The sequence below is a fragment of the Triturus cristatus genome, chromosome 2_1, assembly GCF_964204655.1.
Source record: "Triturus cristatus chromosome 2_1, aTriCri1.1, whole genome shotgun sequence".
Lineage (NCBI taxonomy): Eukaryota > Metazoa > Chordata > Amphibia > Caudata > Salamandridae > Triturus > Triturus cristatus.
Window position 1 is genome coordinate 861,364,158 of NC_140581.1, and position 26,636 is coordinate 861,390,793.

Genomic DNA, 26,636 nt, shown 5'->3' on the forward strand with positions numbered 1-26,636 from the left:
CACAAAACTACCATGAAGTACAGCAGAAAATATACACCAGTCCTAGATTTCCAGTAAGTGTCCGTATTGTTCAAGTCTTACACTTAGGCCAGCCGAAATGCCATTTCTGTCACTTATTTAAATGTCATGGCTTTTTTATTCATCTCATTAGCTCTTCTACTATCACATGATTTTTAATGGTTTGCTCTAAACAAAATCCTTTATCTCATTAATTATCTGAGAACTCTGTTTCTACCGTAACAGATTCCCATTTTATTCATAGATGGTTATCTTCTGTAGCTGTCCAGACCACCCGATGGCTGAAGTGGGGATCACTTGTTTACCCTCCCATCTACTCCAGTATGTGTCGAGTGAAAGACGAAGCCTATGCTTACTCCAGTGATGAATCCCTGTCTGGACCGGTTAAGGAAATGGTCCTAGTGCAGAAACCCTGCATAGACCATGACTTGTAAAAGACTACCAGTTATCTCATCACTCTTCAATTCACTCCCACAGCACCCAGCACCTCTAGAGAAATTGCCTTACTAAATATCATGCTCATCAATGAAGGCTTAATACCCGGGTACACCCCAATATGACTAACACCATTGTCAACAACAAACGAGGCTCTCTATTCGTCAGTCGGATGTGGCTACCTTCTCTTGCACCTCTCTGTTTTGATGGGTATGCTTTCACATCAGAACATTGCTCGCAAATCAAGAGTGTGCTTTGCTGATATCCCTAAGAAGCATACCTATTTAAAATGCTCACCACACACTCTCCACATAGCAGTGACGGCCAGTGCAGGTAAGAGCGGAGGGGCAGGGGTCAACAGCTGACGATGAGGGAAAAAAAGAAAAAAAAAGAAAACCACTTACCTTGCACTCTTCGCATTGCTAACTCGGAGTGCGGAGAGTGCAATGTTAGTGGTTTTCTTTTTTTTTAAATTTGTTTTCCCTTGTTGTCTTCTGTCGACTCCCTCCCCCACCACACCGACTAACTGCTCCTACCTGCAACGACCGTCACTGCCAAATAGTATGAATTATTCAGCAGTCAAATCTCTCTCACACCAAAATAGGAGTTAACATTTTCTATTGACCCAGCAGCTACAGCAAGTGCTTCCACAATAAACTATTAGACTTCCCTTCAAGAGGGCTAACCTGCTAAACTACTCAACCAATGGAAACATGAAACCAGCCTTTGAAAACGTATCTCCCCTGCTAATCTTATTTCCCACCTTGCCTTCTCAAAAATGTTCAGTACACGACAAAAGTAGGTCATCAACTCATCAAAACCTGCACACTTCATTTTATTGGGGTTTTTACATTTCTTGTTACATATTAACATCTTATATCATTGTAATACATTGACACGTGACTGCATTTACGAGCGAAATGATTGTGAGGAATAGCATGCACATCATTACTGCATAATAAGCATTATAAAACTAGGCACTGTGAAAAGTTTCTGGGAGGGACCCCCCTGCCGGTTTGCGTTCCTCTGTGGTATTTTACTATAACCTGGCTGGGCTTGCTTCCAATGAGAGTGTACTGATGTTTTACTCCCTGTGTCATCACATCTGAGTTTACCTGAATGCGTTCCCATTCGAAAGTCATCGGATTCTTAACAGTCGATGAGGAAATAAAAACTGCGAACTGGGGGGGTAAAACTATGGGAATTGTTGGGGAGCTATCAGAAGGTATATCTGAGAGATCAATTATGTGGACGGTTGCGTTACCTTTGCACGGTGCGGTGTTACGTATGTGGGGGGGAGGGGCCCTCATGGTGGATCATTCTGGTGTAGTTGTTGAGATCACTTGACGTGTCTTTGGTAGAGCACCGGGTTTAGGTGATTGGGCTCTGTCTTGGGTCATCTGCCGGCGGCCCTGGGGTGGGGACTGGGATTGGGAGTCTACCGGTACTTCCGCCTGGGTTGTTTTGTGTGTGAATTGATATAATAATTGTGCCCATTCTAGAGCTATGGGATGTCGACGAATTCCCTTCACTTCCTCTTCTCTCAACATCTCTTCTTCCGCCTTACCCATTTCTTCATGCGCCTACCCAGGCTGCTTCTGGGGGTCCCGACGGGGCATGGCTATTCCTCTTTTTGCTAAGAGAATGGCTAGGGATGCAAAGCGGCTCTGCACTTTTTCGGTCTTCCGCCTGCGGAAGATCGCATGGGTGCATGCTTCCCACGTAGACATGGACGTAATGTTGGTTGTCACCCGGAGTGTCCGGTGTACATGATCCCAATATTCTTGAATAGTGGGGCAGTCCCAGAACATGTGCTTGAAGTCTACCTCGGGAAATTGACATCGGGGGCATGCAAAGTGCGTGTCAGGAGAAAAACGGTGGAGACCGTGTGGTGTTAGGTATGCTCTGTGAAGGATATTGAATTGAATGTTTTTGAAACGTGCATTCCTGGAGACCTTTTTAGGGTATTCTAATGCTGTGTCCCATTCTCTATCATTATGTCCCATTTCAGTTTCCCATGTCTGACGTAATGAATGTAGGGGGTTGAAGATCAGTTCTCGGATGGCTTTGTAGAACCATGTGACCAAGTGTCTGCCCGCTCCAGATACAAAGTAGTTTTTCATCTAAAAAATTATACTTGATCAGAAACGTCATAAATCTAACAGCTTTTTTTTTTTGTTTAAAGTTCTTATAAAGCGCATGGCTGCCCCAGCAACGGGGCGTCCCAGCGCTAAGACTGACAGGAGCATGCAGCAAAGGATTTCACCTAGAGGTTAGAGAAAAGCCATGTTTTTATCATTTTTCTGAAAGCCAAATGGTCTTGCATGCCCCGGGCAGCAAGAGGAATAGAATTCCATAGGACAGGCGCCATGCCCCCCTGCTCTTACCCTGCATACCCAGGGGACACTGGCCAGATGCAGATCCGCAGAGCACAGGGCTCGAGCCGGACCATACGGCGAGCACAGCCCGTTCAAAATTTGCGGACCTTGGCCATGCAAGATCTTGTGTGTAGTACACAGATTCTTAAAATAGTCTCTCTGTTCTATCGGCAAGCCGGCGAAGAAGGTCTGAGGCATGGTAGTGCTTAGGTAGTGCAAAAAATATACAGGCAGCCGCGTTCTGCGCCAGTTGAAGTCTTTTGGTCACGGCTTTATTCACACCGAGTAAGAGCCCATTACAGTAGTCTAATCGGGACTGTACAGTAGATTGGACAATCATTTGACAGATGGATGCATCAAAGAATCCCAGAATGGGTTTCAGGCAACGAAGGAGACCGAAACAGGTGCCTGCCACTGTTTTGGCTTGACTTTCAAATGAGAGGGCATTGTCCATCAGAACTCCTAAGTTCTCAACCACGGTTTTCGGTTGGGGAGGGGTACCCAGGGTCGCAGGCCACCATTGGTTGCCCCATAGATGGCCATCACGTCCCACCAGGAGCACCTCTGACTTGGTGGAGTTCAATTGCAAGTAGTTATCCGCCATCCAGTCAGGGATGGCCATAAGATCATCTTGAAATGTTGCTTGGTCCTGTTTGGAGTTATTGGAGAAAGTGAATATTAGTTGGGTATCATCGGCGCATGATACCATGTCGATGTTCCGTGCTTTGGCAAGAAGGGCCAGGGGGCGGATGTAAATATTAAATACAGTGGGGCTCAGGGCAGAACCCTGTGGAACACCACATCAGGATACCAGTTATGTTGTACACAGGGGGCTTTAGATCATCATGCGAGCACATATTCCCATGTGTAGACTTGCCTACGGGATGTCCCAGAACCAGGGATCCTGGCGTCGTCCAGGCGCGGACAGGCGCAGATGGACTTGCCTTTGGTGCACCAGCGGTGCACCAGTAGCGCGCCCGCTACTTGCGTCCGCTGTGCATCGGCGCTATCCCCGGATTAAGTACCGGTAGGAATGTGCTGAAGGGAAGAGACTAGACTGTCTCCTTCCCAAGATTGCGACCTCCAATGGCCACCCGGAAGTAGGAATTCCGAGAGAAAAGTGCTCCCTCCACGCAATCAGCAGGGAATGCTGCGGTGGACCGGAGAGGATAGCAAGAAAGCGGCAGTTATACTCTTCTCACAAACCTGCTGTCACATGAAGAGTTTTACCAAAATGGCAATCGTTTCAGACCCTAATCATCAATAACCTCTGCACCATCACTCAAGCTTTGTAGCATACAGTCTATGACATTAGCACACCTTTAAAATGAAATCAGCCTCCCTTAACTCATGGAAAGGCATTTTACACATTGTCAGCTTCTCTCCAGCATCAGCATCCTTCTCATCTGAATAGTCCAAATCCTACACCTCTTACAGCGCAGGTGCTACAGAACATCACCCCTGTCCAGGTGGAGGGGGAGAGGAGTGGCGCAGCGGCCAAGGTGGCTGACTCGATAGCACGGGGTCATAGTTCGATCGCCGGTGGCAGCTCGCTCAGCACCATGTGACTCTGGGCAATAGCTCACTTATTCTCCCCGACAACCCCTATCACCTTGAGATCCTTAGGGGTGATTAGTTTGTGCTTTACAAATACCGGGATACTTCAGGTGGCAATCTAATGGATAATCCTACCTGAATATCTTGTGTAAAATGTTGATGCACCAAAATATTGCAGCTTAAATATTGAGGACCAAAATATTGTGACGTATGTATCCGCAGTGTTCATTTTTGGAAACCAGCACTTATTTTCAGCCATTCACTGAGAACAAGAGAGGGAAACACACTAAGGGGAAGTAGAAGGAAGGGGGAAAGTAGGGACTAGCAATAGTGAGATAAAGATGCAGGAAGCGTCTGGTAGTGGATTAAAGAGGACTGGGGAAGATTCAAGACCAACCAGTCTTGGTACTCGGCACACCAACATTTAATAGCAACAGCCACGGGGTCCTGAACAGAGCTTTGGGCACCGGCATTCATTCTTTCACAAATTAAGCACTGTCTAACATCAGTATATTATATGTCCATTCAGGGTAACCGCTCTAATGCGCGTTGTATGTCTGATCACAGTGGAATCACAAAGTCAGTTAATGAACTCGAGCCTGTAGAATCAGATTAGTAATTTTACAATTCTATCATGGTCCCACTCGCATCCAAAGTGGAGACACGAGTGTGTATTGCTCAACTGTTGCAGTGTCCACAAAATGGGCAACACAACTATGAAAAAATCACATGATGAGAACAAGAGTAATCATCCTTTCAGCTTCAACCGAAATAATTGTACCTGTTACAGAAATAAAATGACATCATGCAGGCTTTGTCCAACCTCACCTTTACTACCAAGTAGATGTCAGCAGATGGATAAGTTACAGAAAAGACGGCAGACTTTGCCTGGCTTGTTTGTGCGATGCTGGGGGTGTGGTTCCGAAGGAAACCTTTCAACTGCTCGGAATTTAGGTCACAATGAAAGTTTTCGGAAATCTGTTAATGAAAACACAAAAGAGGGGCTTTTATCACAACCTGTGCTATGTACAGCAAGTCAGAAAAACACAAGAAAATTAGATATTGACAAGTTTCACCTGTGCCAGCACATATTAGCTAATATCAGAAACCTATACAATAGACCCTGCTCCATTGAAGTGTTTTAAGTAGACATTCACATCAGTTCAGTCAATGTTACAAGATAATATTCTGCAAAATCTGTGGGACATCTTGATCTGAAGACAATGATGTCAACATATTCCCAAGTAGTTATCACAGCACTGGCCAGGCCATCAGAGTTCCTTGACTATAGAAGAGCCAAAACAAAATGTAGCTAAACACTGTAATACATGCCGCATACCTGGGAGTCACTGATTTTGAGAAGAGGCCTCTCTTCTTGTTGTGCTGCCCAATGATGATCTCAGTTTCATCAGAAATCCCTCTTAGCGACTGGTCACTACATATAAGATTGGAGTGGTGGTCGTGGAATGCACTTGCCAGGAGCCACAGGGGAACATTACACAATCTACGGCTGGCAGCAATCTTTTGATTGTGGGCAATTAATGGACGGGAGAGGATCTACTCTGTCTAGTGATCGTCTCCACATTCATAATAAGTGCCCACAGGGATTTAAGTGGGATGGAAAAACTGAGGGGTCTCTCAAAGGGGCGTGGCCAATGTAATTAAGGGCGTGGCTTAAAGACATGTAATCCAAAAATCTGTGTTTAGCATAGTGCGCCACCCGACTTGTATTTTGCGATTTCTGTCTTTGCATCTACATATATGATACAACAAGTAACATCATACCTACAACAAGTCAGGACTATTGGCTTTGTCAATGGTTGTTAGTTGCATACGATAAATAAGCAGCAACTATGGCTTGTATATAATATTTAAAAAGCTTCCGGCTTTTATATTATATTTAAAAAGCTTCCACTTAAAGCCCTGGTGACACGACGACAATGTTGCTGCTCCGGAGTTTCAAAAAGAGAAGGGAAATCCAGAGAGAAAATGACTCTCTTTAATGGATTTCCCTTCCCCCACAACGCTCACCTGGCATGACGTCATTCCGTAACGTCTCCACTAGTGAGAAGTGAGCAGTGTGAGCACGCGCACAATGATGTGCCTGCTGTCACTGCAGTCCGGAAAAAAACGGACTGCCTGTGCCAGGGCAAAAAACAGAGCCCGATTGAGACCCGTTTCGAGGCCCCCTTAAAAAAAACTGCCGGTGCTCAGACTAGGGTGACCAACCGTCCGTAAATTTCACGGACAGTCCGTAATTTCGGCCGTCTGTCAGTTGTCCATGAAGGATTCTTTAACGGACGCCATTTCTCCGTCATTTTAACCGGGCACCGATCGCACCACCCTAAAGCCGGCACAGCTTCCATCCACCTCCCTGCTTGACTCCGATGCTGTTGAGGTCGGGTGTAACAGACTCCGATGCAGTACCAAAGCTCAGGTACCCAGCAGCATTGGAGAGGCACAGCGGGATGGCAACCCTCACACCTTCAGCCCTTGATGAGCTGTTGAGAGGTGCTTGAAGGTGGCTGAGAGGGAGGGGCTGCAGCTTCAGGAACAGGGGCATCTATTCAGATGCAAACAGCCCTGAATGCGTCATGTCTCTGCACTTTAGAGGGGCCTCACACATTCCCTTCCAGCCCAGGGCCCCAAACATCCTAGAACCGGCCCTGATTACCCCGAGGCGGAAGGTGGTTCTCTTCACAGAGCTTAATTACTGTCACTAAATTGTAAGTAAACCTTGGTTCTTCAAACATGCAGTCTATAATGTAATAAAATAAAGAAATGGCACAATCACACCCACGCTGATTAACAAAGTATGGAGGACAATCAGTTAAATCAGTTCTCTTGCAGTATCTCCTTTAAGTACTGTACATCACAGTGGGGAATGGCAAAACTAACATTTTACAAAGGGAGCCTGTCGTCTCGTTGTCTTGTCCAGGAGGGGGTGAGGAGCCCTACCCCACTCTGGAAGAGACCAAGATGATACTAGAATACTGCATGCCCACCCTGATGGATCCTGTTCCCCTCAGTGATGGCTCCTGTCCCCCCCTCCGCCTGTGATGGCTCCTGTCCCCCCCCTGTGGTGGATCCTGTCTCCGCCCTGGGTGGCTTCTGTCCCAGTCCTGGAATGGCTCCTGCAGCGAGGGTGAAGTTCTTGATGGGCCTCTTCTCAAAAAGGCTCAGCTCAAAATTAATATGAAAAGGTGCAGGAGTGAGTAAGTGAAGGGATGGGTGGATGGCTGAATGAATTAGTGAAAGGGTGAATGGATGAATGAAAGATTGAATAGATGGATAATGAGAGAGGATGGATGGATTGAGTGAGTGGAAGGATGGATGAGAGAAAAGGTAAATAGCTGGATGTACGGGTGGAAGGGTAGCTGGATGGGTAAAAGGGTGGATGGATGAGTGAAAGGATGGATGAGTGAAAAGGTGGATGATGAGTGAGTGAGTGGGTGGATGGATGAGTGAAATGATGGATGGATTGATGAATTGATAAGTGCAAGGGTGAATGCATGGACGGATGAGTGAAAGGGTGGGTGTAAGGATGGATGAGTGAGTGAAAGGGAGGGTAGGTGGACAAAAGGATGAATAGATGAGTTAAGGAGTGAAAGGATAAATGGATGAGAGAAAGGATGGATGAGTGATAGGGTCAATGGATGGATTCATGAGTGGATGAGTAGATGGATGGGTGGGTGGATGGATGGAAGGAAGGATGGCTAAGTGAAAGGGTCGATGGAGAGAGAAAGGGAGGATGGATGGATGACTGAAAGGGTGGATGGGTGGAAGGATGAGTGACTGGGTGGATGGATGAGTAAGTGAAAGGATGGCTGGATGGGTATAAGGGTAAATGGCTGGATGGATGAGTGAATGGATGGATGGGTAGAAGAGTGGATGGATGAGTGTACAGATGGATAGGGTGAAAGGGTGGATGGATGGATAATGGATGGATAAGTGAAAGGATGAGTGAAAGGATGAGTGAAATGATAGATGGAAGGATACATGGTGGATAGGTTTGCAAATGGTTGAATATGTTTGGATATGGCTGGGCTTACTTATATATTATTGCGCGTCCTCCTCTGATGTGTCTGTAAAACATACCTATTGTCCTGAAGTTTTGTCCTGGATTTTGACCTCCTGTCCTGAATTTGTGTCCTGAATTTTGACCCTTTGTCCTGAATTTTTACACTCACCGTCCTAAATTTGCACCAATGCCAGTTGGTCACCCTAGCTCAGACCCAGTGAGACCCGGCCCACTTAAAGCCCTGAGTGCCCACCATATTTTCTTAGTCTGCACTATTACTTGGAACACTGATTTCCGTACCCCTATGAACTCCGCAGTGATGTTGGAGAGCTCTGCACGGGTATAGCTGTGGTACTCTTTAACATACACTTATTGAATTGGGCCCAACACGTCTAAAACAAGAATAAAATGGGAATGTTCTCTGAATGTTCATATACAATTAGTACAAACAGAAAGGACTTTGCACTTTTATTAATAGGGAGTTGGACAATTCAGGGCCAAGTAAGTACTGCTAAAATGTACTTCCGGTACTCACCTGGGAATCGGCCGCTAAGTAAGTGTCTGCCCAGTACTCTTACCTTTTTCCTTTCCTTTATGTCGTACAGGGCTATGCTTGCAAACAGAGGCTCGATTTCAATGTCGAATCTGTTGGAATGAGAAAGAAGAATGTATAATATACAGTTATATTGCCTCACACAACATAAAGAATCCCTCCCCCTTGACAATCTCTTTTGGTTTGAATGGCTCGTTTGCGAAATCGGTCACTGGCCATAGATTGATATCGAACGGGAATCTATGACTGGCTGCAGCTTCCAGCCTTATGCATTATGGCGCAATATATGTACTTATAGTTTTCCACAACCATCTTATCATTTCAAACAGCATAACAATTCAGACCAATTTGGTGAACTTGCGCTTGCATCGGGCGCAGTTTGTACGCTCACAACTCATCCCCAAACTCAAAGAGACTCCGTTCTTATTCTTTTCAACTGTCTAGTACCCTACAGATTTCCGAACAAAAAAATCGGAACCGCGAAGTATTGTCTGTCCACTGGGTGTCGCTGCTGCAGCATTGTTCGCCAGCACACGTGCTAGGAAATGTGGAGAGTTTGGAATATAGCTAGAGCGAAATTTCAGGCTCTGAGATAGTAGGCAGGCAATAGGGGGCCACGCTGTGGCCCCAAGTGCAAGTTGTGTGATAGGCTGCTGCACTGTAGTAAAAACACAGAGGCTAGAGATGCTGTTTGCCATACTCAGTGATCTCTGTCCCGATTTAACATCCAAGCATGAGCAAGTGTATTCGGCTATTGAAGCAAGTACGAAGAAGGGCCATAGAATCAATGAAACAAATAGAACACATGACTTGTTATGAGTGGCTCGACATCAAGAGTCTGATTGCATTAAAGAAGAGGCGTTAGCAAACCCAATCGGCCTGCTCCTAGTGAGCTGGTTTTCATTTTTTTTTAATACTGTAAGCATATGCCACAGAAATAAAAAGAGTACTAATATGTACTTGCCTAAGCGAGGTGGCCTCTGGCCTGCAATGCAAATTTAGAGCTTAAAAATGAATTCACATATAATTTCAATAGAACCGATTTGGTGCTTCCTAGCAGGTAAGTGTACATACAGGTGTTTTGTTTTTTCATTACTGTAATCTGTAGACACAGGCATGACTATTTAAAAAAAACCAAAAAAAAACTATACCGAATGGAATGAAAAATAACATTCACAAAGTCACTTATTGGTCGACCATGATACTAAAGTGCACTTCTTTTAAGGCTGATGGGTACACGCGATTATGGAAATGCCAGAATGCCACAGTGCCAGAAAGTCAATGACTGAAGTGAGCTGACCCGTTCAGCCATGCTGTGGTGGGCCGAAGCAAACTGTGAATGACAGCTGACAGACCAATGAATAAAGGTATCTGACGCAAAGGCCTTCTATGCATGCATATATGCATGTATTTTTTATTTCTGAATTTTTTTGAATACATGACTCTGGCTAGAAAGTTAGAGCTATTTATAGGGCAGACATAAAAAATGGATGAAAAACAATTGGAACAGCCTGTAAAGGTCACAAGAATGATCAGGACTGTGCATGGAATGCGTTCACATTGACAGACGGGCAAGCATAATATTTGGAAAGAAGGATGTTCAATCATAGATGCAAGACACATTTTCCCACAGGGCAGGAATTATGCTATGAAACCCACACTCCTTCCGGTTTGGTGGGTGGGCAGATGTATAATCAGATGAGATGAAATTTTTTAAAGAAACCATGGTATAAAATCACGGGTTTCGGCAATCCATTTTTGGTCCGAGAGCAATGTTTTGTCGAAGTACCACCTGTTATTATTTTTTCCTTTGGGGACGGGTAAGTGTACTATCAAGGAGACCAGAGAGTTTTCTGAAAATGGGTTAGAAAGGATCAGGGATTCCCCTCTTGCAAGAGGATTGCTTATCAGAAAAAAATCCAATCGAGATGCTGTTTTAAATCTCGCTGAGTAGCACGTGAACTCAGTATGGCCTGGATGATCTATCTTCCATGGGTCTAATAGGGTGAAGTGTTCTTTCATAATTTTAAATAATCTATCTGTCTTTGGTTTTAATTGCTTTTAGCCTTGTTGGAAGTATCCAGGCCTAAATCTTGGATTAGGTTGAAGTCTCCACCCATAATTATAAACCCATGAGCATTTGCCAACAAATCATAAATCTGTTTCAGGGCCTTAGTGTCATCAAAAATTGGCCCGTAATAATGAAGCAGGACAAAGGCTATCCCATTAGCTGAGACTTCAAATCCTGATCCACCTTGCACCCTCGTCCCGAATCACCGTACCCACCTCCCAGTCTAGCTCCGAAGAAAAAAGAATACCCACTCCACGCACCACCGCATGAGACGAAGCGAAATATGCTTGAGCATACTTTATAGGGAATGTGAGGTTAGGGGAATTGGACTTAAAATGTGTCTCCTGTAAAAAAATCACCTGCGGGGAAAAGGATCCTAGCCATTTTAACATAGCTCCTCTTTTTTGTACATTCAAAAAACATTCACATTACATGAAATTACCTTCAGTGATTGTACCATTCTTCAAAACAAACCATGCCACTTTAAGAAAAACCTGCTATAATCTCTCCTATGCCATACCTCAAATTGTACCATCTCTAGTATTAAGGTTTCATATAACCCTTTGATGACATAAAAACTGCGGTATGGCCCTTGGCTTCTGGATTTGAACATGTTACCATTTTGCCTATTATCCCAGGCTTGACCGCTCTTCATCCGAACATTTTTTTATATGCTTAACCCCCCCTCCCCACCACCCCTTCCCTCCCCAGCCTGTCTGTGGAGGGAGGTAGCCCTTACCTCACCTCTCCAGCCTCCCTCAATCAACAAAGGCGCCTTGACTTGGCACCTCGGAGCATGTCCCCCCCTTCTCCACTGTGCACAATACCATTTAGGTAATTAAGCCCCAAGGTATCTCTGATATAAAGTGCTCTCATTATTAAAAAGTGCTTGTGCAGTAAATAGGGCAGTCTTGAAAATAGACCTAACTCATAAAGAGACTTATGCAATCTATTCCTCAAATACTACATACTTGTGCCAGAGAGAATAATATATCTAGCAGGAACTGATGGTGGCGGCTGTATCTAATGCATCCTCCCCCCTGGAGAAAAACAAAGTACAAGTGCCATAAATAAACAGAATTAGTATAAGCCTAATGCCTAGATGTCTAAAATATCTAAAAATGCAACAAAACTTGAAGCTTTAAATTCCATTTGCTGTGTATAAACCAAAATACTTTGAGCACTAAAAAACTGCCGCAAAACTTTACACCAATCAACAGAGATAGCATCATACCCCCCTCACATAAAGGGAAAAAAAGTAAAGGGATAACATTTTTGCCTTTAAAACCTATTAGATATTTGGGCGTTTACGTTAAAGCTGACTTGCTTCAACTTTTTCATCTGAACTATGTTAGAACACTTGATAAAATAAACAAGCATTGGCATAGCCAATAGGTCTCACCTTTGGGACCTTATAAGTGTTTAGTTATTCAGCACAATATCCTTGGTGCAACAACATCAACTGTTGCATAGCTAAACAGTTATAAGGTCCCAAAGGCGAGACCTATTGGCTATGCCAATGCTTGTTTGTCATGCTGCAAGTTGAAGGTATAGCGCTGTTCATTCCCCCCAAACCCTTTAGAGATAGTCCAATTAACGTGTTAATGTTCATCAGTAATACCAACATCTGAGCAGCCATTTTGTCACCATTTCCGCGCCATTTCTGCATCGGGCCTCAGGTAGACGCATATTATTAACCATGTCCGTTTTCAATCCGTAGGCAGGAATGGAAGGAGGGGTGACTGGGCAGAATAAAGCACTGGTAATGAAACACGGATTATACTACTTGCCTAGAAATTGTGCTAGTTAAATCGACACAGATCTTGCCAATTTGTTCTGTCTTTCCGCACTAATTTCACCCCTGCGTATTTTATCATTTAAATAATTAAGCCTGCCTGAAAGCAAAAAAAGACTGTTTATTATTCCCGGTTTGCATTAAGAGTTACAGCCGTTCAATATTAGCCACTTCCGGGACTGCAAACAACGCCAATTTTTTTCTAGTTGTGACTTCATGTTTTAATAATGTGCAACAATAAAAGTTCTCGTGGGCCAGTAAATGGGAGGATGGCCTACAAAGTTTCAAAGCTATTTGGAAGAACATGGGACATGCACTACCTAGGTTAATTTCTTTCTCAGTTGTAAAGTCAGAGCTACCCCGTAAAAGCCATTTGGCACACTAGTATTATTAATTTTGCATTAAAAGCCATGAATCAGAACTAAATAGATGTATTAAGCCACGAAATGAAGAAGAAAGGAAAGAAGAAAAAGAGGAGAGGAAATGAAGGAAGGAAGAGAAGAGAAGAAGAAGAAAAGAGAATTAATGAAAAGAAAAGGAGAAGACAAAAAAGAAAAAGTAAAGAAAAGGAAACAATGAAAGAAAGAGAAAACAAGAAAGAAAGAACATAAGAAGGAAAAGGAAGAGAAGGAAGAAAGGAAGGAAGCAAGCAAGCTAGCTAGCTCATGTGACACATAATATTCCAATGCACCATTGACCAATGAGTCAGTCAAATACGCTGGTTATAAAACCTAGTTTAACTTGATGCTTTCCAGTAACTGGTGCAACTGATTGGCTGCACAGTTAATAAGGTTTAAAACCACGATTCCAGTTGCATTCTCCCTTGCTTTGGTCTATGTAACAGCAGGCAGCTAACAACCTATACCTGCAGTTACTCTGGACTGCACTCCAAACAAATGCATGAATTGTCCCGTTTTCATCATGTAAATGAATGCGAGCGGACAAACGACAGTGCAGGCTTTAACTAAAGCAACCTGGAGCAAGAGAATACTTTGTGGCTAGGAGAACAAGCATTGACTCATGGAGAACATCAAAGCGGCCGTGCGGCCGCGAAAGTGAAAGTGATCACGATCGCAATCGCAATCAAGCGCGGTGCACGCCCATTCGCATGCACTCAAGCTCTAGGCCGGCCATGGTAGCATTTTTTTAAGCCCTCACTAAAAGTCTCGCCAGACCAGCGCATGCGCTGGGTCAGGCGAGACCTAAAAACCTGCTAGAAAGATGGTCGCTTCTACCTTTGACTATAAAAGGCCGAGTCTCTTTGGTAAAGATGTTGATACTTCCCTTGATGATATTTCTGTTTTGAAATCTTCCTTTAAAAATACCAATCTCATATTTTAATAAAGTAGATAAGGTGATCCGGGAGTTTGTATGGGCAAAGAAAAAACATGGGATTAAGGTATCCATCTTACAATTGGATGTAGAGCAGGGGGTCTTGCATTACCTCATTAAACTATCTACTACCAAGCTGCGCTACTTAGCGTAATAACTCAGTTAGTGGCCCCTCTCTCGAATTTTGATGATTTGTTATTTAGTCTCATGCTAACAGATAGTGCAATTAAGCTACCAGCATTCCTACGCACTGCAAACCTACCAAAAAAGACTAGATATAAGGTTGTGAACATACTTCTAAGCCGTATACAGCGGTTTAATAAAAGCTACAATGTCCCAACATGCCATGCATATTCCTCTCTTCATGACTGTGAGCTATGGGGTCTTAAGCACTCGCAAAAGGGGATCCGGTCATATAATATGCTAGGCTTTCACAAGTTACGTGACTTTTATAACGGCATTAATTTGATAACGTGGGATGTTTCTGTAACGCAATTTGAACCTCAGAGCCGTGATCTCTGGTTAAGCTTCAGGCAGATTACATGCTTTCTCTTGACTAATTATAGAGGAATCAACAAGCGAGCTAGAAATTTTTTTTTTTTTTTTTTTTTTTGAAAATTTTATTGAACAATAAATCAATTACAAGAATGGGCCTACAACCACCGGGGCCGGCCGCTAGATTCGGGAAGGATCATACAGAGGTTAAGGCAGTAGTCGACTCCCGGGGTCCAGCCCCGTACATGACTCCGGAAAGTCCTAGGGAAGCAGGATACATAGGTTTAACATAAATAACAAATAAAAACAAAAGGCGAGGCGTAAAGGCAAAAAAAAGTGGGTAAGGCTACATCCGGGGGACTCTACTTCTGATCTTCAAATAGCTACTAAAAGGCAGGAGTAATAATAGGTCGGGGGGGGGGGGGCCCGGGAGAGGAACGTCTATATTCGATTATCCCAAAAGTCGCAGGGAACCATCAAGGGTCAGGGGGACAAGGCAATGTCGGTGTCCACCAGGGGGGGAACACAGATACCCCCACGATACGCATTCCATTGCCCCCAGATTCTACCCCACGCCCCCGGCTTGCCACGAGCAACATACACAGTCTTCTCCCTGAACATGCACCAGTCCATGTTCTCCTTCCATACGGACACGGTGGGAGGCCGCTGGGAACCCCAAAGCTGCGCTATATCTCTCTTGGCAATCATGTTCCCCAGGGCCGCCCACCGAGTCTGAGCCGCGTTATAATCATTGGGCTCCCACACATTCAGGACACAGCGACGCACCTCCGGCAGCAGCACAACCCCGGTGACTTGTCCCATGACCACATGAATCCGACGCCAGTATTCCGCCACCTCGCGACACTCCCAAAGGATATGGAGAAAGGTGGCTCTGAGTCCACATCCCCGCTTACAGAGCCCGTCTTCAGAAAATCCCATCGAGACCAAACGGGGACCCGTCACATACACCCGGTGGAGAATCTTAAGTTGGACCAGACGGAGACGGGCTGGAATGGCCACTTCCTTGGGGGACGACAGTGCGGACTGCCAGTCCTCGTCGTCCAGTTCCACCCCATCCCCCGTCCACGCCTCCCGGAGGCGCACCAAGAGGTCAGCCCGATTATTGATAAGTTTTTTATAAATTAATGAAATAGTACTGTCGGGGACATGACCATCGAGTATGCGGTCCTCGAGGGGCGAAGAAGCCGGGATATTGGTCCCCTCCTCAAAAACAGAGAGCAGGGCATGCCGAATCTGGGCGTAGCGGAAGAACTCCCTTTCCGTAAGTTCGTATTCGCTCTGGAGCGCCGCGAATGTTTTAACAGCACCCTTAATCCATAGGTCTCCCACTCTACTAATACCAATCGTGTCCCAACGTTCAAACCCCTTCGTTGTCCAGAGGCTTCCCAGGCGATCGGAGGCAAACAGAGGAGTAGCACATGTTAATCGCTCACTCCAGCCCAAGGCTACATTGGCCGCCTTCCAGATCCGTACCGCAATCTTAGTAGGGCCCGTAAGGGTCCGTCCCGCCGAGCTGGAGTAAAGTGCCCTGTTATAGTTCCCGCCGGGAAGCAGGAATTTATCCATTTCATACGCCGGATTCAAGCCAGGCGCATACGTGGCATGGTTTATGGCCGACAGCTGTGAGGCCCAATAATACCTGCGAATGTCGGGAAGCGCGATGCCCCCGTCGTACCAGGGGAGAGTAAGCTTCGCCAGAGCGATACGCGCCCGTCCATCCCACACCAATCTCCTCTGCAGGCTCTCCACCTCCCGAAAGTAGGACACCGGAATAACGTCGAAGGAGTTCTGGAGTGCATAGAGAAATCTGGGAAGGGACATCATTTTGAACAGCGCTGCCCGACCCAGCGGGGACAAGGGCAGCCTACACCACCGAGCCGTGTCCTCCCTCAAACGCCGAAGTGGAAGCAGGAGATTCTGCTCATAGCGAGCCACCGGGTCCATCGAGACGTGTATTCCCAGGTATTTAAAGCCGGACAGAGATAATTGGATCGGAAGCCGAGGCGGCAAGAGAGGAGGGTCACCAGAGATAGGATAGACACAGGATTTAGACCAGTTGATCGTTAGACCCGAATTTCTCCCAAAGGAAGTCAGAACATCAAAGAGAACATTAAGCGACTGCCGCGGCGAGGTGAGATACAGGAGAATATCGTCCGCATACAACGAGATCCGATCCTCGAAGCCCGGGGCCCACCGGATCCCTCTGATCGAGGGCTCCCAGCGGAGCCAAGCAGCGAGCGGCTCCAAGGCAAGAGCAAAGAGCAGAGGGGACAACGGGCACCCCTGCCTCGTACCCCTACCGAGATCGAAGGGCCGAGAGACCCGCCCATTAACTACCACCTGAGCCATGGGTCCCGTGTAAAGAAGCTTCACCCAGCCAAGAAATCCCTCCCCAAAGCCGAATTTGGTCAAGAAAGCCCAGAGAAATGGCCACTCGATGGTGTCAAAGGCCATCGTGGCGTCTAAAGAAACCAGCACGGCAGGTTCGGAGAGGTACTCCGCCCTGGCGAGGGCGCCGTGAAGACGCCGCAAGTTAAGAGCGGTGTTACGGTGAGGGATGAAGCCGCATTGATCAGGATGAATCAAATCACAGATGACGCTCAACAAACGGTTGGCAAGGACTTTCGCCAGGATTTTAGGCTCTGCATTTAGCAGCGAAATAGGCCTGTAGGAGGCACAGCGATCTCGTGGCTTACCTTCCTTAGGGATCACGACTATCGTTGCCAGACGTTGGTCGTCAGGAAGGGAACCCGCATCAAGGGACTCCTGAAACATACGACGGAGGAAGGGCGCGAGTTTATCCGGGCGCAACTTGTATAATTCAATAGGCAGACCGTTGGGATCCATCGCCTTGCCCGAACGAAGGGACCGAATCGCAGTTGCTATTTCATCTACAGACAAGGGGGCGTCCAGCTGCTCACGGTCTTCGACAGACAAGCCGGGCAAAGCAATATCCCTCAGCAGAAGGCGAGAGTCTTCTTCATCCCTATCAGTCACCGGGGAGTACACGGCCCGGAGGTGGTCAGCGAAACATTCCACAATCTCACCAGGCTCAGTCACACACACTCCATCCGCGACACACAGCTCCGGGACCACTCGGTTCACTCTCTCCTTCCTATCCAGCCATGCAATCAACTTTCCCGCCTTGTCCCCGGCATCATACAATCGACCCTGCTGTTCCCTATACAACGTTTTGGCGGCGTCAGTGACAAGAGACCTGTATTCAAACTGTTTCAGGCTGAGGGCATGGAGCCCGCCCGGTGTGACACCCGCCTCCAAGGCCGACTCCAGCCCCGAAATGTCAGTCTCCAGCTTCACCACTGCCTCACTCTTGAGTTTCTTAGCCACCACTATCTGGGAGAGGGCGTGTCCGCGGATTACGGTTTTAAAGGCTTCCCACAGGGACATTGCGGACGACACCGACCCCTCGTTTTCAAGGAAGTATTGGTCCATAGCCTTAACCAGGCTGTCGCGAGTCATAGGGTCTCTCAGGTACCACGGGTTAATGGGAGCAATCCGCCCTGCAGACCGCGTCTCGGCGTCAAAGAGCAGCCACAGCGGGGAATGATCGGAAATACCCCGCGCCAGGTGCCTAACCTCCCGAATCCAAATATGTCTGTGCCGCGGGCATAAGGAAATAGTCTAACCTAGAAAGACTCCCATGTGCCCCAGAGTGAAAAGTGTACTGACATTGGGTCGGATGCATTAATCTCCAGCTATCTACCAGGCCGAAGGTATCCAGCAGGCCACCAAGCCATGCCTGGGCAGCGGGGAGGGCCCTGGGTGGGTGACGATCCAGGTCACCCGAAACCACCGAATTAAAATCCCCGCCCATAAGCAAAAGGCCATCCGGAAGTTCAAGCAGCATTCGACCCAAGTCCGCGAAGGTGGAGTTCTGGAGGCCCGGGGGGACGTAGACTGAGACCAGGGAAAGGGGCTGCCCCTCCCATCTCCCAGACAGACACACATAGCGCCCTCTGTCATCCGAGACTACCCTAGTGATATCCAACGGAAGTGAGGATCGCAGGAGAATGCCCGCCCCCCTGGAACTAGTTGTGAAACCAGAATGGGCCACGAGGCGGTATCCTCCCCTGTTCATTGCATGACAAACATTGCCCACCAGATGCGTCTCCTGGATAAACACCACATCAGGAGTAAGACGACGCAAATACTGCAGTACTATACCCCGTTTGATACGATCCCCCAACCCATTGACGTTCCATGACATCAGTCTCAACCCGTCCCCCCCCCATCCCCTCCAATAGACCACAGGCCTCCCCGTCAGTAGCACAGTTCCCGTATCTGGACAAAAATCAATACCTCGCCCTGTAAACAAAAAACACACAGCAAAACAGCCCCTCCCTCCCCCCAACCCCCCCCCAAAAATCCCAACTCCCCCCACCCTGCACCCCTGCGGGCCTGAAAACCCCCCCAACTTGCAGTGTGCCTGTCGCCCTACTAACCCCATTCTACGAAAAGACCCCGGAGGAGGAAAGGGATCCGTCCCCGCCCGCCCCCCACACTGGTCCTAGTGAGACAAAATGAACAAAAGAAGTAAAACCCAGATGAACAGTGCAAAATGGCAAAATCAAGGACCAAAAGTTACTCCAAAGGGGACCCGTCACCTTCGGCGCCCGCAGAGGGCCCGGGACGGTCACCTCTGTCCGGCAACGAGTCCAGCCAGTCACTCACGGCCACAGGAGAGTCAAAGAAGGCAGTCCGATCCTCATGTTCCACCCGGAGTTTTGCAGGGTAGAGCATAGAGTACTTTAGGCCCAGTTCACGGAGACGGCGCTTCACCCCCTGGAATCCCATCCGCTGTTTCTGAACAAGTTGGGTAAAGTCCGGATAAAAGTTAATGGATGAGTTCTCATGACGCACCGGGCCGTGGACCCGTGAGGCCTGTAGAATCGCATCTCGGTCTCTATAGTGGAACAGTTTGGCCACGATAGGCCTCGGGGGGGCCCCCGGCCGTGGCCGACCGCCCGGAACTCGATGTGCCCGCTCCACGGCAAAGAACTTACTTAGGCCAGCAGGGGCCAACTGTTGGAGGATGAGTTCCTCAACCAGGAGGTCAACCGGTCGGCTGTCGGAGGACTCCGGTACGCCTATGACACGGATGTTGTTGCGTCGGGCCCGTCCCTCGAAGTCCTCCAGCCGCCGGGCCATCTGGTCGTTGACCGCCTTAATGTCACCAAGCGCGGCCTGCAGGTCCGACACATCCGTACCAAGGGTGGAGGTCCGCACATCGAGAGCCTGTACCCTCTCATTTGTTTTGGAGAGATCTGCCCGAATTAAGGTGACATCGATCGCCACCGTGTCGATTTTACGGGCCAGGGCCTCATATTGCGTGGCGATAGTTTCCCTGATGCCCTCAATGGCGCCCATGATGTCCTGCAGGGAGAGCTCCGGAGAGACGGTCGTGCCACCACCGACGGCATCCGGGGGGGGGGGCGGTCGCTCCAGGGGACCCTCTGCCCTGAGTGTAACGGTCCATGTTGTTGGCCTGGACCGGTCCCCCGCGGAGAGAGGCCTTAGTCTTACGCCCCTCGGGGCCCCCCTTGCCCCCCATGTGGTCACGGACACCGAAGGGGATCGCCGATCAAGAGTCGTAGGGGGACCGGCACCACAGACCAGCGCCTCACCATAGACCACAATATAGCGGTGCGGGGGGACCCAAGGCGACGGGCACCCTAGTGGCAGGTGGAGACAAGGCCTCGCGCAGAGGCCAGGGGAATACCCCGCCACATCAATTGCAGTCGCAGGCCAGCCCCCTGAAGTACGAAAGTGAAACCGAAAGTGGTAGAGCGGCCACTGGCACCGCACTGCAGCCGCTGTTGTTCAATTACGACACGGCTCCACGGTTCACCTTCGCCCCGGGCACCTCCGTCGGGTGGGTCCCAAAAGTTCGAACGACGACAACTCAGGATTCCCAGGTACGATTCGAGTTCTGAAAAGAGATACGTGCTCATCCGGTCTTCATCTGCCAGATTCCACAAACCACATCAGGATATTCTCAGGATAAATTCCGAGGAGCAGCAAGGGTCCGGGGAGCCCTGTGCTCACGCGACCATCTTGGATGCGCGCTAGGCTCCTGAGCTAGAAAAATTTAAAAAGAAGCCTTTGAGTTAAATTTAACTGGTATTGGTAGTTGGTATAGGCTATTGCGACAGGACACGAATAAGAGTCTTGTTGAAACAATGCTCCCTTAATCGCTCAGGAATCTAACTGCTGGTTTAACACCCAGGAATGGCAACGTGTCTGCGAGCTTGGCCATAAGGCCCTGAGGGCTGCCAATTTTAAAAGGATGTCTTTTCTCTCAAGATGGGCAGTCTACTACACTCCCTCCAGATTACATAAATGGTTTCCTTCATATCCCGAATGACTGTTTTAGATGTAATTTGCCGGAGGCGGGTGACTGGACACATATATTTTTCGCATGTCCGAGATTACAACACTTCTGGGAGGAGGTGTTTAGGTTTATTAGTGAGTGTATGTCAATAGCCATCCTACCATGTACATCGCTGGCCTTATTTCGCTTTTCCTATGCAGTCAGTCAGCTTTCAATACAGAGGCAATTTTTTGTTCTTACGGCCATAGTGGTAGCCAGATCTTTAGTACTGCACAATTGGAGATCTCAGAAGATCCCTACATTGTGTCAAATGCTACTTAGGCTGGACAGAGTCTATAAATTCGATTTGAAGAGGCCTACGCAAAGAGGATAGGGGCGTTGCAGAGATTTGGGCTGACCTGGGAGGGCTATGTTTTGGCCACACATGCAAACGATATTCTGTAACTCAGGTGATCTCTTGCATAAATCCAAAGTTAATGGTTATTATTTTCCACATGTTTCTGAACCTGTTAAAATGTGGTTAGTTCGTAGGAGAGTGCTTAGGGTGCAGAATCAGAGTAAATATGAAGCCTCCATCTTCAAAGGCGATGCCTGGAATCCTACAGGGCCTCGAAGTTAGGGGCTACATTTTATTGTGGAGGTGCTATTTAGGATGCTGCTTTTGTGTATCATGTAAAATAGAATATGAATTTGCGCTTTTTTTTTTTAAATATGAGACTGGACATTATGCAGGTTTAATAATTTTTATGTACCTTGCTTATCATATTTATCATGTTAAATAGAATATGAATGTGTCCTATTTATTGCCTATTTTAATATGAGATTGGATATTATGTAAGTTTGCCTGTTTCAAGTACCTTGTTTACCATGTCTGCTATTCATGCTCAATAAAAAACCAATTTAAAAAAAGAGATGAAAGTTTGTGTGTAAGACCTGGCCTTAGTAATCCTCAGAAGCACAGTGCACGCCTTTTTACACTTCAAAAGCTTTACCCTCACAACTCATAGACCACTGGGAGAATTCCTTTATTCTGTATGGCATTCGTGGGACCGTAATCTCCTTGTCCTCAAGTGTAAAGAGCTCTGAGGCGACCCCTAGCTAGGTGATGTCCTTCAAAACCCAAATAACATGAAGGAGACTGGAAAGTCTACTAATCAATAGGGGAGAAGACCATAGGCCTTTAGCAAGAGATCAGCCTTCTGGGATATCCTGAATTTGGGGAAGTTATCCTACGTATAAATGAAGACTGGCCGGTGCTAAAACGGTAGGAAGGGCTGTTGGAAGGCGGACCTCGGGGGAGTCGGAGAGACCACCCAGAGGGGCCCCCACACTGCACGAAGTAGCCGAGCGCTGCTGAGAAGCCTCCTAGGAGAGGTCCTTCTCCTATAACGTACTAGCACAGTAACACCACCACACAGGACTCGAGGATGTTTATCAAGACGAGCAGTTCTTTATCAGCATCTAAGAAGTTACGGTTATCGATATGTACAAGGGGGATCGAGGGATCCACAAGAGTCTCAAAGTCTCGGGTAGGGACGGGGTAGCGGAACAGCCTTTAGTAGCAGCTTGGTACGAGAGTACCCTGGGCCCAGTTCTTGATCCTCAAGCTGGAGGGACTCCGGATCTCGGAGTGGTCGAGCCGCGACGGCGTCAGCAGGGCTCTGGCGATCAGTTCGTGGAGTTCGAGCCGCGACCAGGTCAGCAGGGCTCTTAAGGTGTTTCAGTTCAGCTCGAGCCGTGACGACGTCAGCAGGGCTCCGAGGGAGGTTTCAGCGAGGTTGGGCCGCGACAGCGTCAGCAGGGCCCCGATGTTCCGTGAGGTTCCTTGTCTCAATAAGGTGGAGCCGCGACGCAGTCAGCAGGGCTCTTGACTCCGGGATACAACTGCTGTCCCATTGCGGGGTTGCCCCAGATATAGGTCTGGAGCCCTTTGATGTCCGGACCCTTGCGCTCGGGGGGCGGAGAGGCTGGGCTGGGAGAGGCCAGACGCCCAGCGGGAGAGGCGCCAGGCCCGGGGAGGCCGGAGGACGATTGTACCTAGGTGTTGAGGGACGGTGGGGGGTCCCATCGAAACTCTCCTCCCCCGGGAGTGGTGAAGTGGCCATGCGGTGCTTCCTGGCCCGATCTTGGTGCCTCGATGTCGGGGCTCTGCTGGGGCCGAGGCCGGAGGGAGCCGGGCTGCGTGAGCTGGTGCGTGGAGCAAGCATGGGGGGGGGACCCCGAAGGGATGAGGGGTCCCTGTGCGGCCTGGAAAAGGGGGCCGCTGAGGCGGGTGTAGGAAAACGGGTACAATCCAAAGGGGGCCTCGAAGGGAGGAGGGGTCCCTGGCGGCCTGAAAGGGCGGCCCGTGTAGGCCGGTGCGGGGGACGAGCACAATCCAAGAGGGTTAAGACCACGCCACGAGGCCGGGTCCAACAGGCGTCCCCCCCAGCCGAAGGCAGGGAGAGTCACCCATTTCCTTGGGGGTTCTCCTCGTCGAGGCGGAAGAAGCGGGACAGGCCGTCGGCGTTGGCATGGTCATTGCCGGGCCGGTGCTCAACAGAGAAGTCCATCCCCTGCAGCGAGATGGACCATTGCAGCAGCTTGGGGTTCTCGCCCCTCATTTGCATTAACCACCGCAAGGGCCGGTGGTCGGTCTGGACCCGGAAGTGGGTGCCGAAGAGATAGGGCCGGAGCTTTTTGAGGGCCCACACTACAGCGAAGGCCTCCCGCTCGATGGTGCTCCACCGCTGCTCCCGGGGCAGCAGCCGTCGGCTGATGAAGGCCACGGGTCTGTCGAGTCCCTCCGAATCTACCTGGGACAGGACGGCCCCAATTCCATATTTGGAGGCGTCCGTCTGCACCACGAACTCCTTGCTGTAGTCAGGGGCCTGTAGCACGGGGGCAGTGCACATCGCCGTTTTGAGAGTCTTGAAGGCCGTCTGGCAGCGGGGGGTCCAGTGTACCTTCTTGGGCTGCTTTTTTGACGTGAGCTCTGTGAGGGGGCCGACAATGCTCCCATAGTCTCTGATGAATCGCCGGTAGTACCCGGTGAGGCCCAGGAAGGCCCGGACAGCTGTCTGGGTGGTGGGGGGTTCCCACGCCTGGATGGCATCAACTTTCGGTTGGAGGGGAGCCACCTGACCGCTCCCTACTTGATGGCCCAGATAGGTCACCGATCCTTGGCCTATCTGGCATTTGCTGGCCTTGATCGTGAGCCCGGCCCTTTGGAGGGCGGCCAGGACTGCTTTGAGGTGCCCCAGGTGCTCAGCCCAGTGGCTGCTGTATACGGCAATGTCATCTAAATAAGCCACGCTGAAGGCCTCTAGCCCGACCAGGACCTTGTTCACTAGCCTCTGGAAGGTGGCCGGGGCGTTCTTCATGCCGAAGGGCATCACCCGAAAGTGGTAGTGCCCATCAGGGGTGGAGAAAGCGGATCTCTCTTGGGCACCGGGGGTGAGCTGGATCTGCCAGTACCCGGCGGTGAGGTCAAAAGTGCTCAGGTAGCGGGCTGCTCCTAAGCGGTCGATGAGCTCGTCGGCCCGGGGAAGAGGATGGGCATCGGTCTTGGTAACAGCGTTCAGGGCCCGGTAGTCCACACAAAATCGTAGCTCCGGGGGGGGGGGGGTGCCTGGGGCGGCTGCCTTTGGCACCAGGACGACGGGACTGGCCCACGGGCTGTCGGAGGGCTCGATGACCCCGAGGGCCAGCATCTTCGCCACCTCAGCCTGGATGCAAGCCCGCACCCGGTCGGGTACTCGGTAAGCTCTGTGTCGCACGGGGGGACTGTTCCCAGTGTCGACGTCGTGGACACACCATGGAGTCACCCCCGGAGTGAGGGAGAAGAGGGCCGCAAAGGGCCGCAACAGTTGCTGACAGTCGTGGTGCTGTTCCGGGGTCAGGGAGGAGGCGAGTCGGACGCCTTCGATGGTCCCGTCGTGGTCGCTGGTCCGCAGGAGGTCGGGTAGGGGCTCGGAGTCGCCTTCGCCCCCGTCGTCGGTCGCCAGCAGTAGGCTTAGTTCGGTCCGGGCAAAGTGGGGTTTGAGCCGGTTAGCGTGTAGAACCCGGAGGGGGTTCCGGGGAGACTCCATGTCGATCAGGTAGGTGACAGGGCTCTTCTTCTCCACCACCTTGAAGGGCCCGGTCCATTTGTCCTGGAGGGCGCAGGGGTCAACCGGTGACATGACCCAGACTTGCTGGCCCGGCTCAAACTCGATGGTAGAGGCGTTTTGATCGTACCATCTTTTCATGTCCTCTTGGCTGGCCTCGAGGTTGGCTTCGGCCAGGGCTCGGAACCTTCGAGTCTGGTTTCGTAGGGTCAGGAGGTATCAGTAGACGTCGGGAGGGGCATCTCAGGGCTTCGTCTCCCAGCCCTCCTTGACCAGGCTGAGGGGTCCTCGGACTGGATGCCCGTACAACAATTCGAAAGGGCTGAACCCCAGGGACTTCTGCGGGACCTCCCGATAGGCAAACAGGAGGCACGGCAGCAGGACATGCCATCTCCGCCGTAGGGGTTCTTCCAGGCCCTTGATCATGCCTTTTAAGGTTCTGTTGAACCGCTCGACTAGTCCGTTCCCCTGAGGGTGGTATGGGGTGGTGAACTTGTACGTGACCCCGCACTGCTGCCACAGGGACCGCATGTATTTAGAGATGAAGTTCGTACCCCGGTCGCTCACCACTTCTCGGGGGAACCCTACTCTCGAGAAGATCCCCATTAAGGCCCGGCCCACTACGGGGGCTGTCACAGTTCGAAGCGGGATGGCCTCAGGGTACCTGGTTGCGTGGTCTACGAGGAACCAGGATGAAGCGGTGACCCAGGGCGGTCCGGGGGTCCAGGGGCCCTACGATGTCTATTCCGACCCGTTCGAACGGGGTGTTGACTGCTGGGAAGGGCTGGAGAGGGGCTTTGACCCGTCCCCCCGTCTTGCCGCTGGCTTGGCAGGTCTGGCAGGACCGGCAGTGGTTGTCCACGTCCCTCCGCATCCGGGGCCAGTAGAAGTGGGTCACCAGGCGGCTGTAGGTTTTGTCCTGCCCCAGGTGCCCGGCGAGGGGCACATCATGTGCTAGGTTGAGGAGGAACTCCCGGAATCGGAGGGGGACCACCAGCACGCGACTGGCCCCCAGTTCTGCAATCTTCTGCTCGCTGTACAGTAGTCCTTCGGCCCAATAGACCCAGTGTGTTCCGGTCTGGTCACCGTTGGCCTGCGAGGCCGCTTGCTGCTGGACTCCTTCAAGGGAGGGGCAGGTCTTCTGTTCCTGCTGGAACTGTTCTCTGGTGGGGCCCCCGTCGTGGCGCCATTGGGCAAGCTCCGGGAGGGCGCCGAGAGAGGCGATCTCGCCCGGGGAGGGTTCCGTGGGCCTGGCATCGGTGCCCGCTTCTTCCTCGCTGGAGGCAGGTGGTGGCACGGGCCCCTCGGGCTCGACGGTGTCGGCTGTCATGGACGAGCGGGGGGCCTGGGCGGCCATGGACCGGGTGGTGGCGCAGGCCCATTCGGGTAGTCCCAACATTCGGAGATGCTCTCGCCGCTCCACTTGAGCCCAGGAGGAACTCTCTAGGTCGTTCCCCAGGAGGCAGTCCACTGGAGCGTCGTCGCGGACAGTCACCTTCAGCATGCCCGTCACCCCTCCC

General features: G+C 49.8%; 1 protein-coding gene across 2 annotated transcripts in view; it reads right to left on the reverse strand.

Annotated features, from left to right (window-relative positions):
• The window catches only part of DOCK8 (dedicator of cytokinesis 8), a 567,196-nt gene that overhangs the window by 351,070 nt on the left and 189,490 nt on the right, over positions 1 to 26,636 (reverse strand). For both annotated transcript variants that reach the window (XM_085632978.1, XM_085632979.1), the window contains 2 exons: positions 8,988 to 9,054; positions 5,217 to 5,366 (listed from right to left, as the gene is read on the reverse strand). In XM_085632978.1, coding sequence (XP_085489104.1) covers positions 5,217 to 5,366; positions 8,988 to 9,054 — 217 coding nt within the window. The remainder of the gene's footprint in view (positions 1 to 5,216; positions 5,367 to 8,987; positions 9,055 to 26,636) is intronic.